The sequence below is a fragment of the Geotrypetes seraphini genome, chromosome 5, assembly GCF_902459505.1.
Source record: "Geotrypetes seraphini chromosome 5, aGeoSer1.1, whole genome shotgun sequence".
In the NCBI taxonomy this organism is placed as follows: Eukaryota; Metazoa; Chordata; class Amphibia; order Gymnophiona; family Dermophiidae; genus Geotrypetes; species Geotrypetes seraphini.
In genome coordinates, this window is record NC_047088.1 from 113,396,942 (window position 1) to 113,419,291 (window position 22,350).

At 44.8% G+C, this 22,350-nt stretch overlaps 1 protein-coding gene across 1 annotated transcript in view; it reads left to right on the forward strand.

Moving 5' to 3' along the window:
- Positions 1-22,350, forward strand: part of COL18A1 (collagen type XVIII alpha 1 chain) — a 585,697-nt gene that overhangs the window by 354,142 nt on the left and 209,205 nt on the right. Inside the window, exon 14 of the mRNA XM_033945055.1 lies at positions 6,403-6,456. Within this exon, the coding sequence (XP_033800946.1) occupies positions 6,403-6,456 (54 nt within the window). The remainder of the gene's footprint in view (positions 1-6,402; positions 6,457-22,350) is intronic.

Sequence of the window (22,350 nt, forward strand, 5' to 3'; positions counted from 1 at the left end):
CACAGAGACATTACTAGGCTCCCTCATGGATACCGTCAGACAACAACTTAGTACAGGAAAAAAAATACTACTCATACAACTGGACCTATCGGCGGCATTCGACCTAGTAGACCACAACATCCTTCTACAGATCTTAGATGCAATAGGCATCTCAGATAAAGTATACACCTGGTTCGAAGGATTCCTAAAACTCAGAACCTACAGTGTAAAATCAAACAAAGAAAAATCAGAATCCTGGTCAAACCCCTGCGGCGTACCACAAGGATCTCCACTATCCCCCACCCTCTTCAATCTATACACTGCCTCTCTAGGAACTCATCTGGATAATATAGGCATAACATCCTATAGCTATGCGGATGACATCACCATCCTCATCCCATACGATCATTCCAAACCAACCATGACAGACGAACTTCACCAAACACTGGAAGCAGTCACAACCTGGATGGAAAATCACAAACTTAAACTCAACCAAGACAAAACCAAATTCATCCTCCTAGAAAACGACAAGATCCAAACCACAACCATACTAGACATAAACGCAACCAAATATCCCATCCAAACAACCATAAAACTACTAGGCATGACCATAGACAGATGCTGCACAATGCAACCGCAAATAAACAAAACAACTCAAAAATCATTCGCAATCATGAGAAACCTGAGACAAGTCCGAAAATTCTTTGAAAGTACACAATTCCTACTTATAGTACAATCCCTGATACTAGGCATATTGGACTACTGTAACATACTATTCCTCCCATGTCCAGCAAATACGATAAGACAACTCCAAACAATCCAAAATACAGCCTTAAGACTCGCCTATTCACTGAGAAAACACGACCACATCACTGAGGCCTTCATCAACTCACACTGGCTCCCAATCCAAGAAAGAATCCAATTCAAATTCTACTGCATATTATTTAAAACCCTACACGGAGACAGCCCATCATACCTGAACAATCGCCTCATCCAAGCAACCAACACCAGACACAGAAAAACGCACTCCCCATTCATACCTCCCCCATCCAAAGAAGTAAAAAGAACAAAACAATATGACGGCCTCCTAGCCACACAGGCTGCAAGACTAGACAACCAGATATCCAACCTTCTGATGACAACCCCAGACTATAAGACGTTCAGAAAAGAAATAAAAACCACACTTTTCAAGAAATTCCTAAAACAGCAATAACAACACGACCTCTAAAAGCCCTTAAGATCTACATCTTACCTATCTAACTATTCATTATAATTCATGCAATTCTGTAATTCTGTAATTCTGTAATTCTCTAACTCTGTAATTCTGTAATTCTTTAATTCATTGTAATCCTGTCCTTAAACTAACCTTTTGTAATCCGCCTTGAACCGCAAGGTAATGGCGGAATAGAAATCCCGAATGTAATGTAATGTAATGTAATGTAATGTAATAACACTATTGATAGGCTTTGAAGAATTAAGTTTATAGAGTATTGATGGGAGGGTTAAAATATTCATTTAGGTATACTTGTTAGTGTAAAGTGCTTTTATTGTATTATTTTATATATGTTTACTTGTTAATGCACTATGATTGTTTTTAAAATGAATAAAGTTTATTTTAAAATAAATAAATAATAATACATAGCAGACCGGGAGAAGTCATACAATAAAGCCAAAATTCACCTGATAACATATTAACAATAATATGAAAAAAACCTCTAAGAATCCTTAATCTTAGTGTTATCTAAAAGAAAATTCTCCAAATGCATAGGATAAAAAAATGGATTTCCTTCATGTGTTACCAGGTACTTACAAGAAAATTAAGAAAAAAGTGGTTCCCAATGCTAATACTCTAGGTCTTAGCCATAGAAAAGCCGTCCACTTTACTTGGGCCTGGAGACATCAAGGAACACAGTTATAGGTTGACCAGAAAATAGCATATTTTTTTCTCCATAAGAAACACTTCCCCCCCGCCCCCCCAAAAAAAAGTGGGTGAAAAAAGGATGTGTCCTATAGAGCAAATACCCAAATCCCCCCCCCCCCCCCGTTACCTTATTTAGACCACCTTCCGCTGCTGCTGGTCGCTCGCTTCTGCCGAAATTAGAGGAAGGGAAAGGCCAGGCAGGTGCAGCGATTGCATGCCTCCGGTCCAGAAGCCTTACTCCCGACATCAGTTCTGACATCGGCGAGAAAGTCCGGACCATTGGCTGGCCCGGACCTTCTCTCCGATGTCAGAATTGACGTCTGGGGTAAGGCATCTGGGCCGGTGGTGTGCAATTTCTGCACCCGCCTGGCCCTTAACAGCAATTCTTTCTGTTCCGGTGCTGTGCTGCTGAGCCAGGAGTGACTCCCCCCCCCCAGCCGCTACTGCTTCGTCAGCGTGTCCTCACAACAGCAACAGCGGGAGGTAATTAAATCCGGTGGGCAGGCTTGGGGGAGAGGGCAGAAGAGGACAGAGGCTGGAAGGCAGTGAGGGGAACATAGGAGGGAGGGAGGAAGGGACAATTGTTGAGCCTGAGTTAGGGGGGGAAGAGGACAAAGGCTGGACAAAGGAGGGAGGGAGGAAGGGGCAATTGTTGGGCCTGAGGAAGGAAAGAAAGAAAGAATGCACCAGACAACAGGGGAAGATAAGAGGACGAAGATTGGAAGGCAAGGAGGGAGGGAGGAAGGGACAATTGTTGGGCCTGAGGAAGGAAAGAAAGAAAGTATGACAATAAAGGTAGGAAAAATTATTTTATTTTCAATTTAGTGATCAAAATGTGTCAGTTTTGAGAATTTATATCTGCTGTCTATATTTTGCACTATATTTGTCATATTTTCTATAGTTTTTACTGAGGTGACATTGCATATTTTAAAAACTCATCTGCCTTGACATCTGTGCCTTGTCCCTGCCTGCCCTATGCCCTGTCCTTGCCTGCCCTGTCCCAGCCTACCACTAGACCACCAGAGGGGGGACAGGGTACAGAGCCTGGCAGGAAGGAGGGACAGGGTGCAGAGCCTGGCAAGGAGTGTAGGGTTGGTGCAGAGCCTGGCAGAGAAAATTTGGTTCCGAATGTGTTTTTTTCTTGTTTTCCTCCTCTAAATCTAGGGTGCGTCTTATGGTCGGGTGCATCTTATGGAGTGAAAAATACAGTAACTTACATTTATTAGGAAAATAAACCTTCAAAGCCAACATCTTTTGGACCTCTGGAAAGATACAAAGTTTCTCTCTGTGAGATTAGATCTGGTGAGGACTCCAGGAATTTAGAAAGATCTAAGCTAGCTGGGGAATTAATAGTATCACATGCTCCCTCTTGACCAGGGATCTCAAAGTCCCTCCTTGAGGGCCTCAATCCAGTCGGGTTTTCAGGATTTCCCCAATGAATATGCATTGAAAGCAGTGCATGCACATAGATCTCATGCATATTCATTGGGGAAATCCTGAAAACCCGACTGGATTGTGGCCCTCAAGGAGGGACTTTGAGACCCCTGCTCTTGACTAAGAAACTTAGGGCCTGTTTTACAAAGCTGCATTAGCGGCTGCTGTGCGGTAACGGCCCTGAAGACCATTGAGATTTAAAGGGCTTCGGGGCTGTTGCCATGCAGCAGCTGCTAGTGCGGCTTTGTAAAATTGGCTGTTAGTACCTTGAGAAAGATAATACAAAGTATTTATATTAATTGAATCAATAGATAGATGTAGTATGTCTTTTAAATACATTCAGAAAAGTTCTAGAGGGCCAGGAAATGAATTACAGGATGATTAAGGATTACAGGAATACACGTAAATTCCTTGCTCTAGAAATATTTTCCAAATTTTCTAACTGGAGATAAAGAAGCAGATTATCTTTGTTAGCAGCTGCTAGGACTGCTTGACAAGTTGCCACTTGATTCTTCATCTTTTCCATCTGCAGTTCTGTTTTTGAATTACTGCTATTCTCTTGATCAGTAAACTTAGCTGCTTCTCAGTAAATTTACTTAGCATAAGAAAATTGTCCTGAAGCATTTTCTCCATTATAGTCTTATTGACATCACATCATTACTAGAACAGTCATATGACTTAAACATTGGAGTTGTATCTTTCAAAGAAATTAAATTAGAAGGAACAGGTGTTGGTATCTTAATATGGTCTACTAAATTTGGATTCAGATTTTGAGTTGTCACCGAGGGAGAAGGCCTAGTACTAGACTCAAAAGTAGCATTTGTTCCTGAAAAGGAACATTACTCAACTCCCTAGTTTAGCTGGTTGAGGGGGAAGGATTCTATCCCCTGATGCTAAAGTGACAGATGAAGAAACAGTTCTCCACTCACCGTTCCAGATGAAGTCACCGCCATTACTTTAACATGGTGATCTTCCCCCTCTTATGCTTCCCCTTGGAGAAGAGCAGAGTGTAATGCTTCTTGCTCAAGTGCTCCAAAAGGCTGGGACCTGCCCCTTTGGGCATGCCCCTTCAGGCATGTGACTGTATACCGCAGCAAAGGTGCTCACGAATAGTTTGATATGAGGGGCTCTAGAGCAGACTTAGGGGGTGGGTCTGTGGTGTGGGCAGACTTGATGGGCTATGGTCCTTATCTGCCGTCATTTTCTATGTTTCTATGTTTCTCTGCGATGACTCCCAGTTACAAGCATCTATTCAACTGCCTGCTCACAGGTCTTTGATTCCAGCAAGATTATAACCAAAGCCTTCAAAAGAGAACTTTGTTTTATTGCTCCAGCTATTTCCTCCTGCTCCACAGGCACATTTAAAAAATATATTGAGTTAATTTGGATGTGATTTTGTAAATACATTTCATCACAAAGTTCTTCTAAAAGTTTATTGTATAGATTGGCATAATAATATAAAAATTGACATACTATATGTGTTTATGAGAATGTGAGACCCACTATTCTTCTTGGACCTTCATAGGTGGAGACCAATCTAGCTAAGAGTTTTCCCCCTTTATTACATGTTTGTAGAGCTAGTACTGTACTTATAACAGATTTTGTTTTAGCCTCATTAATGTTGGTCCCATATTGTCTCACCTGTTAAACTTGTCTGTCTTGCATAGTATTTCCCCTGTTCTAGATTTCATTTTAAAACTAGAATAGCTTACGATATCTTCTCGAAGATCCGCCTTTGCAGTTTCCAAAAAGAGGATGGGGTTATTCATGTTGTCTGAGTTAAGTAATACTATAATTCTGCCAACATTTTAAGATATATTCATTAAACTTTTTGTCTTTGTATAAATGTAGGGGAAATTTCCAAGCATAGTCCTTTTTCCTTTCTTAGCAATCCAATCCACCTATATCGATGTATGAGCTGAGATCTCACAGGGACCTATTTCCGCCACCTGAACTGAGGACATTAAGCTGTTAGAGTTGATGTCTAGAGAGGGATCTAGAGGAGACCTTCAGGGGCATATAATGTAGTTTAGTAGTCCCACTTCTGGTCTGGCAGTCTGTGTTGCCTTGGAGGACAAAGGCCACCTGATGGAAGAATATCACTTTAGTGAGAAATGAAACAATGCTGAAACCAGAACCGGTCCTTTGATTAATTCAGTACCTTCTGACACAATGGGTGTGTTTCTAGAGCATTGGTTTTCAACCTAGTCCTTGGGTCATATTCAGCCAGTGGGATTTTCAAGTTATCCACAATGAATATGCATGAGATAGATTTGCATACACTGACTTCTTTGTATGCAAATCTATCTCATGCATATTCATCGTAAATATCCTGAAAACCTGACTAGAGACTGTAGTTGTACTCCTTGGACTTGGGTGTGGTCCAGTGTATACTTAGGAAGGGGAAAGGTTAGAACAACGCTAAATATTTGCCAAATAGTTGCTTTTATGACAGCTGCTAGTTGTAAAATTTGTATTTGCTTTCACAGTATTTGTGTTTTGTAGAGATTTCGGTGATGGGACAATCGTGCGCCAGACACCAGCGCGCCGACAAACGAGCGCTGACAATTTAGCGCAAGACATAAGCGTGCCGCGGAAAAACTTAGTTTTAAAGAGCTCCAACGAGGGTTGTGGGGGGAATCCCCCCACTTTACTGCATAGTGTTTGTGCTGCCGTTGGGGGGGTGCAACCCCCCACATTATAGAGAAAACTGAACTTTTCCCGAAAAAAATCGGAAAAAGTTCCATTTTCTCTAAAATGGAGGGTTCCAACCCCCCAAACACCCCTCAACAGCAGCGCGAACACTATGTAGTAAAGTGTGTGGGGGGGTTTTCCCACTCACACCCTGCTTCGGAGCTCTTTAAAACTTAAGTTTTTCCGTGGCGCGCTTGTGTCTTGCGCTGAATTGTCAGCACTTGTTTGTCGGCGTGCTGGTGTCTCACGCGTGACTGACTATGAACTGAGATTTCAGTAGTTTTTGATGAATTGACTGCACAGATAATAGAATTATATATTCATTCATGTATTATAAGTGTAGTATGGTAAACATAAATTTATTTATTTTAAAGGGACCTCCAGGTCTTCCGGGGCAGATTGGAATACCAGGAAAACCAGGAGCAAAGGTATGAATTGCTATCTCTTAATATAGACTTGTAATTTTATCTTATGTACTATACTACTGATAGAGATTTTAGGGTTTGGACATTGTCAGTTCTGGATCTGACATCTTGTCACTGAAAAGCTAATAGGATAATTTTATAATTGACTATTGGGAGATTAGGCTCTTACCTTTGCTAATCTCCTTTTTTGTAAACAGGAATATCCTGTATTTACCCTCCTTTACTGCAAAGTATGTAGAAAGCCTAATTTACATATTCTTCTGCTCCTCCTCCTCTTATCCTGGGCTTTTCTAGATTTCTTTAGTCTATATCAAAGTAGTGAGTCAGCCCTAGAGCAGGTACAAAATGAAAGAGGGGAATGTGGGGATTCTCCCTGAGATTACACAAGTCTGTTCTGCTCAATAAAAACAGCATTAATTAAAACATTTTGCAATGCAGAATGAAATTTGTGTGCAGCCTTTATCAAACAATTCAAAATTTACTCAATTTGTAAATTTTACACTACTGTAATAAATTATTCTCCCTGAACGTAAGGGACAGTGGAAAATAAGTCAAAGCAAACACTAGGAGAGAAACCTCCACACAAAATCGGAACCAACAGAGGTTCGAAGATAAAGGTGTGCAATTTTATTAAACAAATTAAAGTCTTGTGCGGTAGCTCGACACGCACGTGTTTTGGCTGGTACAGCCTGCTTCAGGAGCCTTTTTAACTCACAATCGTAATTACTCGTATAATTAAGAAACTGGTGGTCCAAAGTAACACTGGAAATCGAACATGGATTGTAAGAACTCACTGCAGTGAGTAAAAATTAATATCTAGCCTAAAAGACATTTGGAGCATTGAGATAAAGCAGCAAATTTCTGCTACTCAATGGCCACGAATTTGGACTTGAAGGATGAGACAAACTTTTTTTTTTCTGTTACATAGAGATTTTTGGACCCCTGTTCGTTTGCAGAAGTTGGACAGTTCAAAATCTAATAGATGCTGGCATTGTCATCTTGAAATAGGGACACTGGATCATTTGTTGTTCTATTGTCCTTTGATACTCAATTTTTGGAGATTGATATGGGGACATATTAATAACATACTGGAATCATCGATTGAATTAACCTATGATGTAGTAATCTGTAGAACATTGTTGCATATTAAACCCCCATCGGATCGATATAGAAGCAGGCTTTTCATTATTATGACTGGGATTGCCATGCAAATGGTTAATCAGAATTGGAAAAGCAGTGATCTGCTTAATTTTTCCTTTTGGTGGGCGAATTTATGCTTATGTTATAAATATGAGAAAATGAACTCAGATATGTTGGGATGTAATAATTTATTCAGATTAATTTGGGACCCATTAACGACTTTTGTTACTTCAGTATAGTTGTCAATTACCTTTAATTTCCTGTTGTTTTATTCACACATCCAGGGAAGGGTGGGGGTGAGTGGGAAGGGGATATCTCTTTTGTTTGATTCCTTGATTGGATGTCTAGAAGGGAGGGGGGATTCATTTTGTATTGTTCATTGATTGTAAGTGCTGATTCTGATTATGTGTAACTAGTCATTAAGCCCGTTACATTAACGGGTGTTAGAATACTGTTCACCCTCTATGTTGCCCCTTCCATTCACTACCCTCTCTTCTCTTTCCATCCAGTGTCCGCCCTCTCTCTCTCTGTCCCATATGGCCTCTCTCCATCTCCTCTTTCCTTTTCCCTTGGTCTGGCATACCTTCCTCCTTCCCTCCATGCCCTGCCATCTGTTCTTCCCTCCAAGCAATTCTCTCCCCCTCTGCTCACTTTCCTCCTTCAACTACTTCATCGGGCAACAGCAGCATTCACAATTCATTGCTGTTGCTGGCTTTAGGTATTCCTCTCTGGCGGGTCCTGTGTTTATGAAAACAGGAAGTAGGCAGGACCGGCCAGAGAGGAAGGCCTGAAGCCGCAACAGCAGCAAATTGTAAACGCTGCTGCTGCCTGAAGCACCCGAGGCAGACGCTTCTCTCCCCTCCCAGCCCAACCCCCGCTGACTCTGCGACCCTGCCGGCGAGATGACTTTAATAACAAACCTCCCTCCAGCGTTGGTAGCCGCAGCACGCTAAACAGGCTGGTTCGCGGCTTTCTTCTGCCATTGAGTCTCTCTGTCGCGTCATTGATGATATCATTAGTGACGCGGCAGAGGGACTCAACTGCAGGAGAAAGTCGCGAAGCAGCCTGTTTAGCGTGCTGCAGCTGCCAACGCTGGAGGGAGGTTTGTAGCAGTATGTGCAGAAGCGATATGTCTCTCCCCCCTCCAGTACCTGTGCAGCACTTTGCTGCGGCGCATCCTCCCATCCTGAGTTGGCCACAGCGCTCGAGTGTGTTTCTCCCGCTTTGTCTGGCCACCGCATACGCACTCTGCCCACGGACCTACAGATCACGGATCTGGGATTACAGATCACACAGGTCTGAGTGCGCATGCGCGGCTAGTGTTTTATTATATAGGATTTTATGCACTTTGTATTAAAATTGAAAATTTAATAAAGATTAAAAAGAAAAAAAAAAGAATAAAATTGCACACCTTTTTCTTCGAACTTCCAAACTGGAAAATAAGACATTTAACCCTCCAGTCATGTCTGAGACAGAAAGCAGGCTAACATACGGACAGGATGGCATCAAGACTGATATTCCTGTTTACAAGAAAGAAGATTAGCAAAAGTAAGAACCTAATCTTCCATTCAGGTACAACAATCTTGACCAATGAGACATACCAAAGCAGTCCCTAGTGCCTAGGAAGGGACAAGTGAACCTACCGCCAGCATTGTAGAACCAAATTCTGTATTCCTTCTGGCTGCTTCATCTACCTTGTAAAACTTGGTAAAAGTGTGGAGATGAGACGACATGGCTGACCTAAAGATTTCTTAAGGTGAGACTGCTCTGGTCTCTGTCCATGACGCTGCCACCCCTCTGGTGGAATGCACCTTTACTCAAATAAGAACATAAGAAGTTGCCTCCGCTGAGTCAGACCAGAGGTCCATCTCGCCCAGCGGTCCGCTCCCGCGGCGGCCCATCAGGCCTATTGCCTGAGCAGTGGTCCCTTGACTATTTCTTTAACCTACCTCTTACTCCTATTCCTATAACCTACCTCTACTTCTATCTGTACCCCTCAATCCCTTTGTCCTCTAGGAACCTATCCAAACCTTCTTTGAAGCCCTGTAACGTGCTCCTGCCTATCACAGCCTCCGGAAGCGCGTTCCATGTATCCACCACCCTCTGGGTGAAAAAGAACTTCCTAGCGTTTGTCCTAAACCTGTCCCCTTTCAATTTCTCTGAGTGTCCCCTTGTACTTGTGGTTCCCCATAATTTGAAAAATCTGTCCCTATCTACTTTTTCTATGCCCTTCAGGATCTTGAAGGTTTCTATCATGTCTCCTCTAAGTCTCCACTTCTCCAGGGAGAACAGCCCTAGCTTCTTCAGTCTGTCAGTATATGAGAGGTTCTCCATACCCTTTATCATCTTAGTTGCTCTTCTCTGGACCCCCTCAAGCACTGCCATGTCCTTCTTCAGGTACGGCGACCAGTACTGGACACAGTACTCCAGATGCGGGCGCACCATTGCAAGATACAGTGGCAGGATGACTTCCTTTGTCCTGGTCGTGATACCCTTCTTAATGATACCCAACATTTTGTTTGCTTTCCTTGAGGCTGTGGTGCACTGCGCCGACGCCTTCAGTGTTGTGTCTACCATCACTCCCAGGTCTCTTTCAAGGTTACTTACCCCTAGCAGTGATCACCCCATTTTGTAAGTGAACATCGGGTTTTTTTTCCCTACATGCATGACCTTGCATTTCCTTGTGTTGAAGCTCATTTGCCACTTTTTGGCCCACTCTTCCAGTGTCGTCAGATCCTTTTGTAGGTCTTCGAAGTCTTCCGTGGTTTTAACCCTGCTGTATAGTTTGGTGTCATCCGCAAATTTAATGACCTCATATTTTGTTCCCACCTCCAGGTCATTTATAAATATATTGAACAGGAGCGGTCCCAGCACCGAACCCTGCGGAACTCCGCTCGTGACCCATTGCCAGTCTGAGTAATGGCCTTTTACTCCAACCCTCTGTCTCCTGTCTGCCAGCCAGTTTTTGATCCATCGGTGGATCTCCCCTTGCACCCCGTGGTTCCATAGCTTCTTAAGCAGTCTTTCGTGTGCTACCTTGTCAAAGGCTTTTTGGAAGTCAAGGTAGATGATGTCTATGGATTCCCTTTATCTACCTGGCTGTTTACCCCCTCAAAGAAGTGCAATAAGTTTGTGAGGCATGACCTACCCTTGCAGAAGTCATGCTGACTCGACTTTAGCTGTCCATTATTTTCGATGTGTTCACAGATGCTGTCCTTAATCAGCGCTTCCATCATCTTTCCCGGGACTGAGGTCAGGCTCACCGGCCTGTAGTTTCCCGGGTCACCCCTAGAACCCTTCTTGAAGATGGGCGTGACATTTGCTATTTTCCAGTCCTCCGGGATCTCTCCAGTTTTTAAGGATAGGTTGCATATTTGTCGAAGTGGCTCTGCTATTTCGTTCCTTAGTTCCTTAAGTACCCTTGCCGTCTGGTCCTGGCAATTTGTCGCTCTTTAGCCTGTCTATCTGCCTGAGGACATCCTCTTGGCTTACCTCTAGTTGGACCAGCTTATCATCCTGATCTCCATTTACGATCTCTTCGGGTTCCGGAAAGTTGGTTGTGTCCTCCCTCGTGAAGACTGACGTGAAGAACTCATTTAACTTGTCAGCTTTCTCTTTTTCTTCTTTTACCACTCCCTTTCTGTCTCCTTCATCCAAGGGTCCCACTTCCTCCCTTGCTGGTTGCTTCCCCTTAACGTACCTGAAGAATGATTTGAAGTTTGTTGCTTTCCCCACCAGTCTCTCCTCATATTCTCTTTTTGCTTTCCTAACCACTCGGTGACACTCTCTTTGGTGTTTTTTGTGCTCTTTCTGGTTGTCCTCTGTTTGGTCCTGTTTCCATTTTTTGAATGATGCTTTCTTGTCACTTATCGCCTTTTTCACTGCATTTGTTATCCACACTGGGTTTTTTGTTCTATTTTTTTTTTTGCACCTTTTTCTGAACTTGGGGACACACAGGTTCTGTGCTTCGTGCACCGTGCCCTTGAGTAGGGTCCAGGCTTTTTCTACAGACTCCATCTTCCTTGTGTTGCTGTTGAGTTTCTTTCCCACCATTTTCCTCATGGCATCATAATTCCCTTTCTCGAAGTTGAGTGGTGTCGTTGTGGTTTTTTCACCTTTGATCCAAATTCTAGCCTGCACTGGATCGTGTTGGGATCGCTGTTTCCTAGTGCGGCTAGTACCGCCACCTCGTTTGCGGGTCCCCCTAGTCCGTTGAAGATTAGGTCAAGAGTGGCATCTCCCCGTGTTGGTTCCGAGACCAGCTGTTCCATGAAACAGTCCCTTGTGGCCTCCAGGAATTTGGTCTCCCTCGTACAGTTTGAGTGCCCCATACTCCAGGCTATCCCAGGGTAGTTGAAATCCCCCATCACAACCACACTTCCGCTTTTGCATACCTGCCTCAGCTCAGCTTCCAGGTCCTGGTCGATTTCTTCCGATTGACCAGGTGGGTGATAGTACAGACCCAATTTTATGTCTGTTCCAGTTCCTACCGGTAGCTTAACCCATAGTGATTCCAAGCCATCCGCCCTTACTGTTGTTTCCATCCTGGTTGAGGGTATGGAGACTTTTATATATAGCGCTATTCCCCACCTTTTTTGTGTGTCCTGTCTCTCCTGTAGAGTTTGTACCCTGGTATGGCCACATCCCATTTATTGTCATTAGTCCACCACATTTCTGTGACTCCAATTATGTCTATGTCCTTCTTGCTGGCTATGACTTCCAGCTCTCCCATTTTTGCCCTTAGGCTCCTAGCATTAGTATATAGGCAATGTAAGTCCCTGTTGTTTGCCCTTCCTGCTGGTTTTCCTTGTGGTTTGGCGCTCCTGCCGTCCCCCTCATGGGTAGCCAGTCCCCGAGCCTTGTCTCGGTCATCCTCCTCCTGCGATGTGTCTGTTTCGTCTTCAGCCTGTTTCCCCATTTTTGGTTGCCCCTCTGGCTCCCGTTGATCTCTGTTAATCCTGCTAGTTTCCTTTGTGCCCTGGGCCCCTGCATTGCATCCTTAGGTCCTTTATCCAAAAATTCCCTCTCAGTCCTGAGTCCTCTTTTACAATGTTCTTGCTCAGTATCTTTATTCGAGGTCAGATCGACTATCGGCTTTCCCCTTCTCCTCAATTTAAAGCCAAGCTCTGGACATTGCGTGCCAGCATCCTCGTCCCAGTCGCGCTCAGGTGCAGTCCGTCTCTCCTGTAGAGCTTGTTCTTCCCCAAGAAAGTTGTCCAGTTCCGAACAAAGTGGAAACCCTCCTCTTCGCACCATCTCCTCAGCCAACCGTTTATTGCTTGTAGTTCGCTCTGCCTCCTTGCGTCCGCTCTTGGTACTGGCAGGATCTCTGAGAAGGCTATCTTCCTTGTCCTCAGTTTCAGTTTCCTCCCCATCAACTGACAGGGAGGCACCAGGAGTGCGCTGCTGAGATTTGAGGCTCAAATGCTTTTCCAATGGGCTGAGGCCCATCTATTGGCTCTCTTAGCAGCGCACGTAGCAGGAGTGGACAGTGTGCAAGCAGATTTCCTAAGTTGTCAGATACTGGATCCCGGAAAGTGATCTCTATCTTAGGAGGCATTATCCAAGAAAACACAGAACACTGCCCTCCAAGATGCTCTCCAGTACCCAAAGGGCTTTCCTGATCGCTCTTGGCTCCAAACGATTGATTGACCAATCCTTCTGTGAGGGTAACCACCGGCCCTGCAATGAGCGCCCCTGGTAATGGGCTTTCCAGCAAAGTGGCTGACATCTATCAGCAAGATCTCCCACATGGATATGCGCAGATGCATTATCTGGGATAGGGACCGTGTCTCCGCCACCAGATCAGACTGTGCAGAGCTGTTTGTCCAAGGCAGCACTAATTCCAGCGCATCCAACTGCTGGGACCACTGCAAGAGCAAAGCCTGAAGATAATGCCATATCTAAAACCAGCTTAGGCCTTTCCCCTGCCTCTAAATACTTAGAGCGAAAAGAGACGTTTTTAGAGGAGGGGAAAGGGCAAGAGGTAGGCCGACCTGCACTTAGTTGTACAACAGGTATAACGAATAGTTTAGGCAGGTTGCCTAGTCGGCACTTATATGTTTTGACTTAGACCAATTCAAAACAGGTATAAGTGCCAAAAAAGGGGCCGCTGAGCTGATTGTGGCTGCCGCGATCAGCTCGGCGGCCCTGGCAACCTGCCTAGCCCCCCCCCCCCCAGCAATGATCAGGGCAGAAGAGATGGCTCATCTCCCCTGCCACGATAATGACCCCAAAGTGCCACCAACCGCGGCATTTGGGATCACTATCGCAGCAGGAGAGATAGCTAAGCTCTCCTACCGCGAGCCATCATGCCCACCCCCCACCACACTGATGCAGGCAGGAGGGAGCCCAACCCCTCCTTCCTCGACGACCACCCCATCGCCCAAGAAGATCGGGGCAGGAGGAAGCCCAATCCCTCCTGCCCCAGCGACTATCTTACATCCCCCCCGATCAGACATGGGAAGGAAGGAGCCCAACCCCTCCTGCCACGGCAACTACCCTACCCCCCCCCCCCCGATCGGACATGGGCAGGAGGGAGCCCAACCCCCTCCTTCCCCGATGGACCAACCCACTGCCCACTCCCACTAAGATACAGGCAGGAGGGATCCCAGGCCCTCTTGCCCTGACGCAGCACCCCCTCTTGCCTCCCGAACCATCCCCCACCCGCCGATCTCGCGACACCCTATCCCTGACACTCCCCCTTTACCTTAAAAAATCAGGCCCTAAGGCCCGCCATTCTATGGATGGCAGGCCTGCCAGATGAATGGGCTTGGGACCCTCCATCCGGCCAACTTTTTTTAAGGTAAAGGGGGGGTGTCGGAGGTGGGGATGAGGTATCGCAGGTCGGCAGGTGGGGGTGGTGGTTCGATGGGCTGATTGAGGGGTTCAGGGGGGCGGTCATGGGGGGGGCTGCGTCAGGGCAGGAGGGCCTGGGATCCCTCCTGCCTGTATCTTAGTGGGGGTGGGCGGTGGGGTGGTCATCGGGGCAGGAGGAGTTGGGCTCCCTCCTACCTATGTCCGATCGGGGGGGTAGGGTAATCACCAGGGAAGGAGGGGTTGGGCTCCCTTCTGCCCATATCATGTCAGGAGGGGTCGCTGGGCAGGAAGGGTTGGGCTACCTCAGCCGATCACGAGGCTGCGTCGGGGCAGGAGGGGTTGAACTCCCTCCTGCCCCAGCTGATCGCGGGTCTGCGTTGGGGCAGGAGAGATTGAGCTTCCTCCTGCCCGATCTTGTCGGGAGGGGGGGGGGTGATGGATCGCGGCAGAAGAGATTGGCTATTTCTCCTGCTGCGATAGTGATCCCAAGTGCCGTAACAATTGACGGAACTTAACATAGTAACATAGTAACATAGTAGATGACGGCAGATAAAGACCCGAATGGTCCATCCAGTCTGCCCAACCTGATTCAATTTAAAAAAATTTTTTTTTTTTTTTTTTTTTTCTTCTTAGCTATTTCTGGGCGAGAATCCAAAGCTTTACCCGGTACTGTGCTTGGGTTCCAACTGCCGAAATCTCTGTTAAGACTTACTCCAGCCCATCTACACCCTCCCAGCCATTGAAGCCCTCCCCTGCCCATCCTCCACCAAACGGCCATACACAGACACAGACCGTGCAAGTCTGCCCAGTAACTGGCCTTAGTTCAATATTTAATATTATTTTCTGATTCTAAATCTGTGTTCATCCCACGCTTCTTTGAACTCAGTCACAGTTTTACTCTCCACCACCTCTCATGAGTCATCTCTCCTAACGCGATCATTGCTGGGGAGGTGAGGGGTGGGGGGGTGGGGTTGGATTCTGTAACAGGTTTTCTTTTTGACGGATACTGGTTAGAGAATCCAGCTTTTAGGTGAAGGACTGGCTCCTCCTTCGCCTAAAAGCTCTTGTGTTGGGCGTTTGGGAATTAGGCTTTTGTTTGGTTGATTATATGTTGTTAGTGTAGACCAGGGGTCTCAAAGTCCCTCCTTGAGGGCCGCAATCCATTCGGGTTTTCAGGATTTCCCCAATGAATATGCATGAGATCTATGTGCATGCACTGCTTTCAATGCATATTCATTGGGGAAATCCTGAAATCCCGACTGGATTGCGGCCCTCATGGAGGGACTTTGAGATCCCTGGTGTAGACATAGTGGTGGTCTGGGCATTTAAACAGCTGAACGTAGAGGCAGGTCATTATCTAAACCTCCTTTTGGACATTTTTTTGAGAATGGACTTTTTCCCCTGCTTCTACTTTCAGCGTTTAGGGCCTAGGCCAAAAGGGGACTTAGATGGGTTTTTTGATTATGCCCCTCCAAGTGACTTACTCCTTAACCATTTATCATACCAATCATACAGAAGATCACTGAAAACCTATTTATTTGACAAATTTGTTTAACCTCCTTAATCGTTTTTCCTCTACGTTTTCCGGCATGCTCCTGTTGTATATAACTACGGTACACACCTGTCTGTTTCCTCCTACTTCAGGCTCATGATGTAACTTAGCTGCATTCATGCAGTCTCTCTTGTTGTAAACCGTATTGAACTGAAAGGTATGACAGGATATAAATAAAGCTATTATTAACTTCGAAAATTGGAAAGACTTTGGCTTAAATCCAATGACAACAAAGACAGATCCAACTGGAGAACAAAACTAAAAGACTACAAATATCTGATAACCACCAAACGCACTAACTTCTTTGCCCAAAAAATTGGATCCCCTAACCCCGATATCAAAAACCTATTCAAAATAGTCAACCACCTCTACGATACTCAATCCCTTACCCGACCTTCCTCAGATGCACCCCCACCGGCCAATGACCTGGCCGCATTCTTCAACAACAAAATCTCCAATCTCAGAGCCACCCTACCTATTTCCTCCAACAACCATCTGAACTATCTGGACATTCAGTCCCATGACGACGAAATCAACTTCACTACCCCCATCTGGCAACAATTCTGCAAATTCTACTCAAAATACGCCAAATCCTACTGCAAACTAGATAGCTGTCCACCAAATGTAATGCAAGCTGCCCCGATCTCTTTCAAAATCAAATTATATACTTGGCTCTCCTCCCAACTACAATTAGTCTCATTCCCTGTGGACCTAAGCCAGATTCTGATTACGCCTATCGTCAAAAATCCCAAAGATCCCATCTCCCTCATATCCAATTACAGACCCATTGCGAACATACCCTTTTTTACTAAGTTGATGGAAGGTCTAGTCAACCAAGATTTAACAACCTACTTGGACAAATTCAACATCCTAAAAGACAACCAGTCAGGTTTCCGCCCTGGACACAGCACTGAAACCGTCATCACTTCTTTGGTAGATTACCTTCACAACCTATTCAGCCAAGGCTCAAGTGCTCTAGTCCTACAATTAGATCTTAGTAGCGCCTTTGACTTGGTTGATCATGCCATTCTTCTGGATTGTTTGGAGTCTATCGGCCTCTCAGGCAACGTGTTAAAATGGTTACATGGTTTCCTAGGTCAACGCTCCTACCAAGTCTACAGCGACAACTCCCATTCCGCCAGCTGGGCCAACACCTGCGGAGTTCCACAGGGCTCCCCCCTGTCCCCCACGCTGTTCAATATCTACCTGGTCTCCCTAGGGAATCTACTGCTAAACTTAAAGATCAAATTCTACATCTATGCTGACGACATCACCTTAGTCTTCCCCATCTCCAACATAACCCCCGAGATTAACAACCTCCTAGCTTCAATCCTAACGCAAATCGAACTATGGATGACCGTCTTCAAACTGAGACTCAACTCAGATAAAACCAAGTTCTTCCTGGCAAGCCCAAATGACAAAATCAAAGATACCTCAATCTCCCTGAATGGCCAAGTCTTTCCCTTAACAAACTCCTTAAAAATATTCGGAGTGACTCTCGACCGCAACCTTACCTTCGAAGCTCACACCGACCTTCTGGTCAAAAAAGGCTTCGCCACCTTATGGAAGCTAAGATCCATCAGAAAATACTTTGACGCCTCCTCATTCCGCCTACTTGTGCAATCCTCCATCTTAATTCTAGTCGACTACTGCAACATCATCTACCTGGGATCTTTCAAAAAAACCACACAAAGATTGCGAATTATTCAAAACACGGCAATCCAACTGATCTTCGGACTAAAAAAATGGGAACACATAACTCCCTACTACCACAAACTTCACTGGCTACCCCTACAAGCAAGAGTGCTATTCAAGTTCGCCTGTTTCTGCTACAAATCCATCCTTGGCTCGGCCCCCCTTGATTTAGTACCCCATTTTATCCTAGACCGCCCATCCAAACTCACACGTAGAACCCACCTGTTTAGCTACCCTACCCTAAGGACCTGCCGTTACAAAAGATATCTAAATAGAACTCTTACCTTCCAAGCAGGTCATCACAATAACTGGCTGGCCCACATCATCTCACGCACTTCATCCTACTTAAACTTCAGGAAGCTACTAAAAACTAATCTTTTCACCCGATTAATACCCTAAGACCCTATGCTCACCCTGGCCCCTTCTATCTCTCTATGTCCTTTACGCAGATTGTCCTGACCTTCTTCCCTGTACCATTTCATTGCCTTAATTGTACCCATCTTTCTTTCTTTCTGTTTGTACCATTTTTTCTCTCTGTTGTACCATTTTTTCTCTGCCACCTAATTTTCTCTGACTGTAACATTGTACCATTTTCGCTGATTGTCCAGCCCTTCTTCGTTGGAAACCGCCTCAAACTACTATGGCTTTGGCGGTATATAAGAAATAAAATTATTATTATTATTACAACTGTTTAAGCCCGTTACATTAACGGGTGCTAGAGTAGATGTGTCTGTCTTTCTTTCTTTCTCTCTCCTTTTCCGCTGTCTTTCTGTCTTTCTCTCTGTCTCTCTCCTAGGCCGCTTTCTACACTCAGGCCCAACAATTGTCCCTTTCTATTCCCTCCCTCCTTCCTTCCTATGTCCTTAGTGCCCCAGTGCCTCCTTCCTATGTCCTTAGTGCCCCTTTCCATTTCCTTAGTGTCCCCAGTGCCCCTTCCCATGTCCTTAGTGCCCCCAGTGCTCCTTCCTGTGTCCCCCCTCACTGCCTTCCAGCCTTTGTCTCACTCCCCTCCCCTGAAGCTAGCCAGCCTACGTCCCTCCCTATGTACCGTGCTAAAGCCAGCCTGCCTCCCTCCAATGCCGAAGCCTGCCACCCCCCCCCCCCCCGTTGCTGCTACCTACCATCTGACCTACTGCCGCTTCAAACATTCCCCCCCCTGGGTCTGCCGCCACCCGCCGCACAACTAAAGGAAAAAGGTCCGCTGCACACAAACTGTTGCAGGCTCCAGCTGAACGCGTCGAACACTGCCACGGAGCTCTTCCGGAGGAGGTTGTGACAGAGACTACTGTTTTGGGTTTTAAGCGCAAGTTGGATGCACACCTCCTTGCAAATCATATCGAGGGATACGGGAAATCCGAGTCTCCAACAGGGAGCACCTAACTGGGCTTCCGCGTGTGCGGGTCGCCGGACAAGATGGACCAAGGTCTGATCCGGTGAAGGTGTTTCTTATGTTCTTACACATCACAGAGGCAGGGATCACGAAGTTGTAAGTGCACATGCGCACTTACGGTTTTATTATGATAGATACAAGATTTCAATATTCAATAATGTGAAACAAGTATTTTAGAAAAACCATTGAAAGTACTCTCTTCATTTAGAGGAATATTAGTTTTAATTCTGTTCCTAATTTTTTTCTGCCACCTTGTAATCACAAAACTTTCAAAAATTAAATGCAAAAAGGTCAATATGTGCACAATTTCAGACTTACCTTAGTCCAAAGGATAGTCGTCGCTGCTCGACAGAACTCCGTTTCATTTCCTTCCTCAGGGGCAGAAATGGATTGATTAATGACAGGTGATGATTCTTCTTCCAAGTCAGTGAATAACCTGTCCTGGAATAACGTTGATAAAAAGCTTGAGCAAAACTTTCTCACTGGATGCTGAAATGAAGTTAGAGCCAGCAATGGCGGCTGAAAGATTCGGATGGCATTAAAAACCCCACTAAAACAGCGTATTCTCTAATGATGTAATGATTCTGTTGTCATGAAACTTTATTAATCCCTTCCCTTAAAGAAGGGGGCCAACGGGAAAATCATCAATAAGTTGCAAAACTTCAATAGGATTATAGACTGAGTAAAAAAAACAGTAAGGAATAACTAGAAAACATATTGAGCCATGAAAATTTCCCCGACTAGACCCTCGTGGGGTTCACAGTCTGCTGTCTGGTAAGGACTTTGACTTACGATCTGCCACACTGGCCATCAGTTTGTCAAGTCCCTTGCTAAAGAGCAATTGCCCTTTAGAGGGGAGTTTGCTCAATGTCTCCTTAGAGGCTGAATATCCTGCCCAATGCCTGATCGAGAGCATTCTATGGGCAGAGATGACGTATGCCGAGACTTTACTCAAGATTCTAAAAGGTTATACAGCGTATCTGCTACGTAATCAACTCCTTCCAGAAGGAACTGAGGGTCAATACTGTCGTCTGGGTCTCTTGCCCGGTTGAGCTTTGAATGACATGCTTGGGTGACAAATGATGCCACTGCTGCCCCTTTTAGGCCTAGAGCCATGGTCTCAAATTGTCTCTTAATGACAAAGTCCATTCTTCAAAATCACTCCATCTTCACTGGGAATGGAGGTATATTTATTAATGTGGGCCATTAGGGAATCTACCTTTGGTGTATTAAACAGCTGCTGGTATTTGGCATCCATTAGATAGAGCTTTCATAGACTTAGCTACCCTCAGAGACCTCCCAGTAGTCAGTTAACATCCTGATAATGTCTACATGCGAGGAAAAGCATTTTGCCTTCGCCTTTGTGCTGCTCATGAGTGAGTATTGCATAGCAGAAGTCTGAGGTGGCTCCAGCTTTAATTTCTGGAGGTATCCAAAGCCAGGGCTGCCATGTAATCATGGTGTAGCCCACCAAGCTGAGATACTGAATCTCCAAGCACAAAGGACCCCCCGACAGAGAAAGCAGAGGCATGGACTCTGAACCATCTTTGTCTGAATCCTTTGCTGACTGGATCTCTGACACATGAGCATGGCTTTGACTAGGGAACCCTGCACCTTCGTGGAAAGAATCCCAGGTACCACTCTCACTGAGACTCCCAAGGGGCCAGGCCATCTTTTGTAGCTTAAAAAATACTTTATACATCATATATATGAATTTGGGAGTGAAGCACTGCCCAGGTTGCCCAGAGGGACTTGGCAGGGCCTCCCGTGGTACCTTTTGGGGTTTGTCCACTGGCACGCGACTGCGCTTAGCCAGGGACACAAACTCTCCATTTTCTGTCTCCAGCTGGAATTTCTGGTTCCATATGGGCTCCAATCCCCCCAGAGGCATAAGAAGGTGTGAAGCCCGAATATCCCACACCCTCTCACTTACCGGGAGTGTATGGCGCAGTAGTTGGAGTTACAGCCTTAGCACTCTGAGGTTGTGCGTTCAAATCCCTCGCTGCTCCTTGTGACCCTGGGCAAGTCACTTAATTCCCTCATTGCCTCAGGTACACTAGATAGAGTTTGAGCCCACCAGGACAGATAGGGAAATTTGATAAAGTACCTGAATGTAAACCACTTAGGATATAAAAGTGGTATATAAATAAAAAAAATAAAATAATAATATACACTGCTACTTGGCACATACAAATTTCCCATTTTTTCTCTGAGCACAAGTTGGTCTTTTATTTTATACACTTAAAATGCTGTTTTACCTACAGAAATGCTGTTAAAAATGATCTCCCTATAGCTACATACATGCATCAAGCGTTCTCTTTGCAGGCTTTAGTAAATTTGCAAATCTAAAGCCAGTGTATGTTTCTGTTAGAAAATTACCCGGGAAATTTATGTGCTAACAATTGTGCCAGTTTTTCACCACATGCATATTTTCAGTATTAACTTTAATGCATACAGTTGAATTTTCAAAGCGTAGGAATGCCAACTCTCCAACCATGACTTGCCCCTGCAAAATATATTTTCATATGTTTTGTGGTAACCAGTTCTTGTGTGCTAACCTTGTGTTAAGGATTTATTGCCATTTAGTAAAAGGAACTCTCCACAGCTCTGGAATGCTTTTCCAAATCATATTTGAATGGAATCCAGTCTTGAATGTTTTAAGTCTTTTAAAATAATTTTTGTTTATGGACGCATTCGACTGACAGACTAATAATCTTGATCAGTGCAGGCCTTGTGAGGATTAATCTGAAATTAGGAGCACATAATCAGTTTTAAACCTTTTACTTTACTTACTTTACTATTAATTATGTACCGGTAGTTCTACTTTTGGTTTTTATTTAATTTTAATTCATTTTAAATATTTGTATTATATGTAAACTGCATAGATGTTTTGCCAATGCAGTGCATCAAATGTTGAATAAACCTGGATATCAGGAAAATACAAGTCATTTCATAAATATTGCACAGGTTGGCAACATTGGGGAGTAGATGAAGCAATTGCAGTAAACCTGGTTTCACTTTCACTTCAGTGCTTGAAGCAGCAGGACATGTGCTTAGGAGCTCTGTAGTGTATAAAGTGGGCTGTGACAAGTGTGGGAAATGGAGGCTGCAGGTGTCTCGGGTACTGTGTCTGTTGACGATCAGAGGTCGTACATTAAGATTGAAACTCTACGTGGCAAAATCCCGACAGAAATCCACAGTGCATTATGTGAAGTTTGTGGTGAGTTAACAGTGGACCTTAGTACAGTTTTTCGGTGGGCAACTCGTTTTCGTAGTGGTTATGTGAGCATAGATGATGACA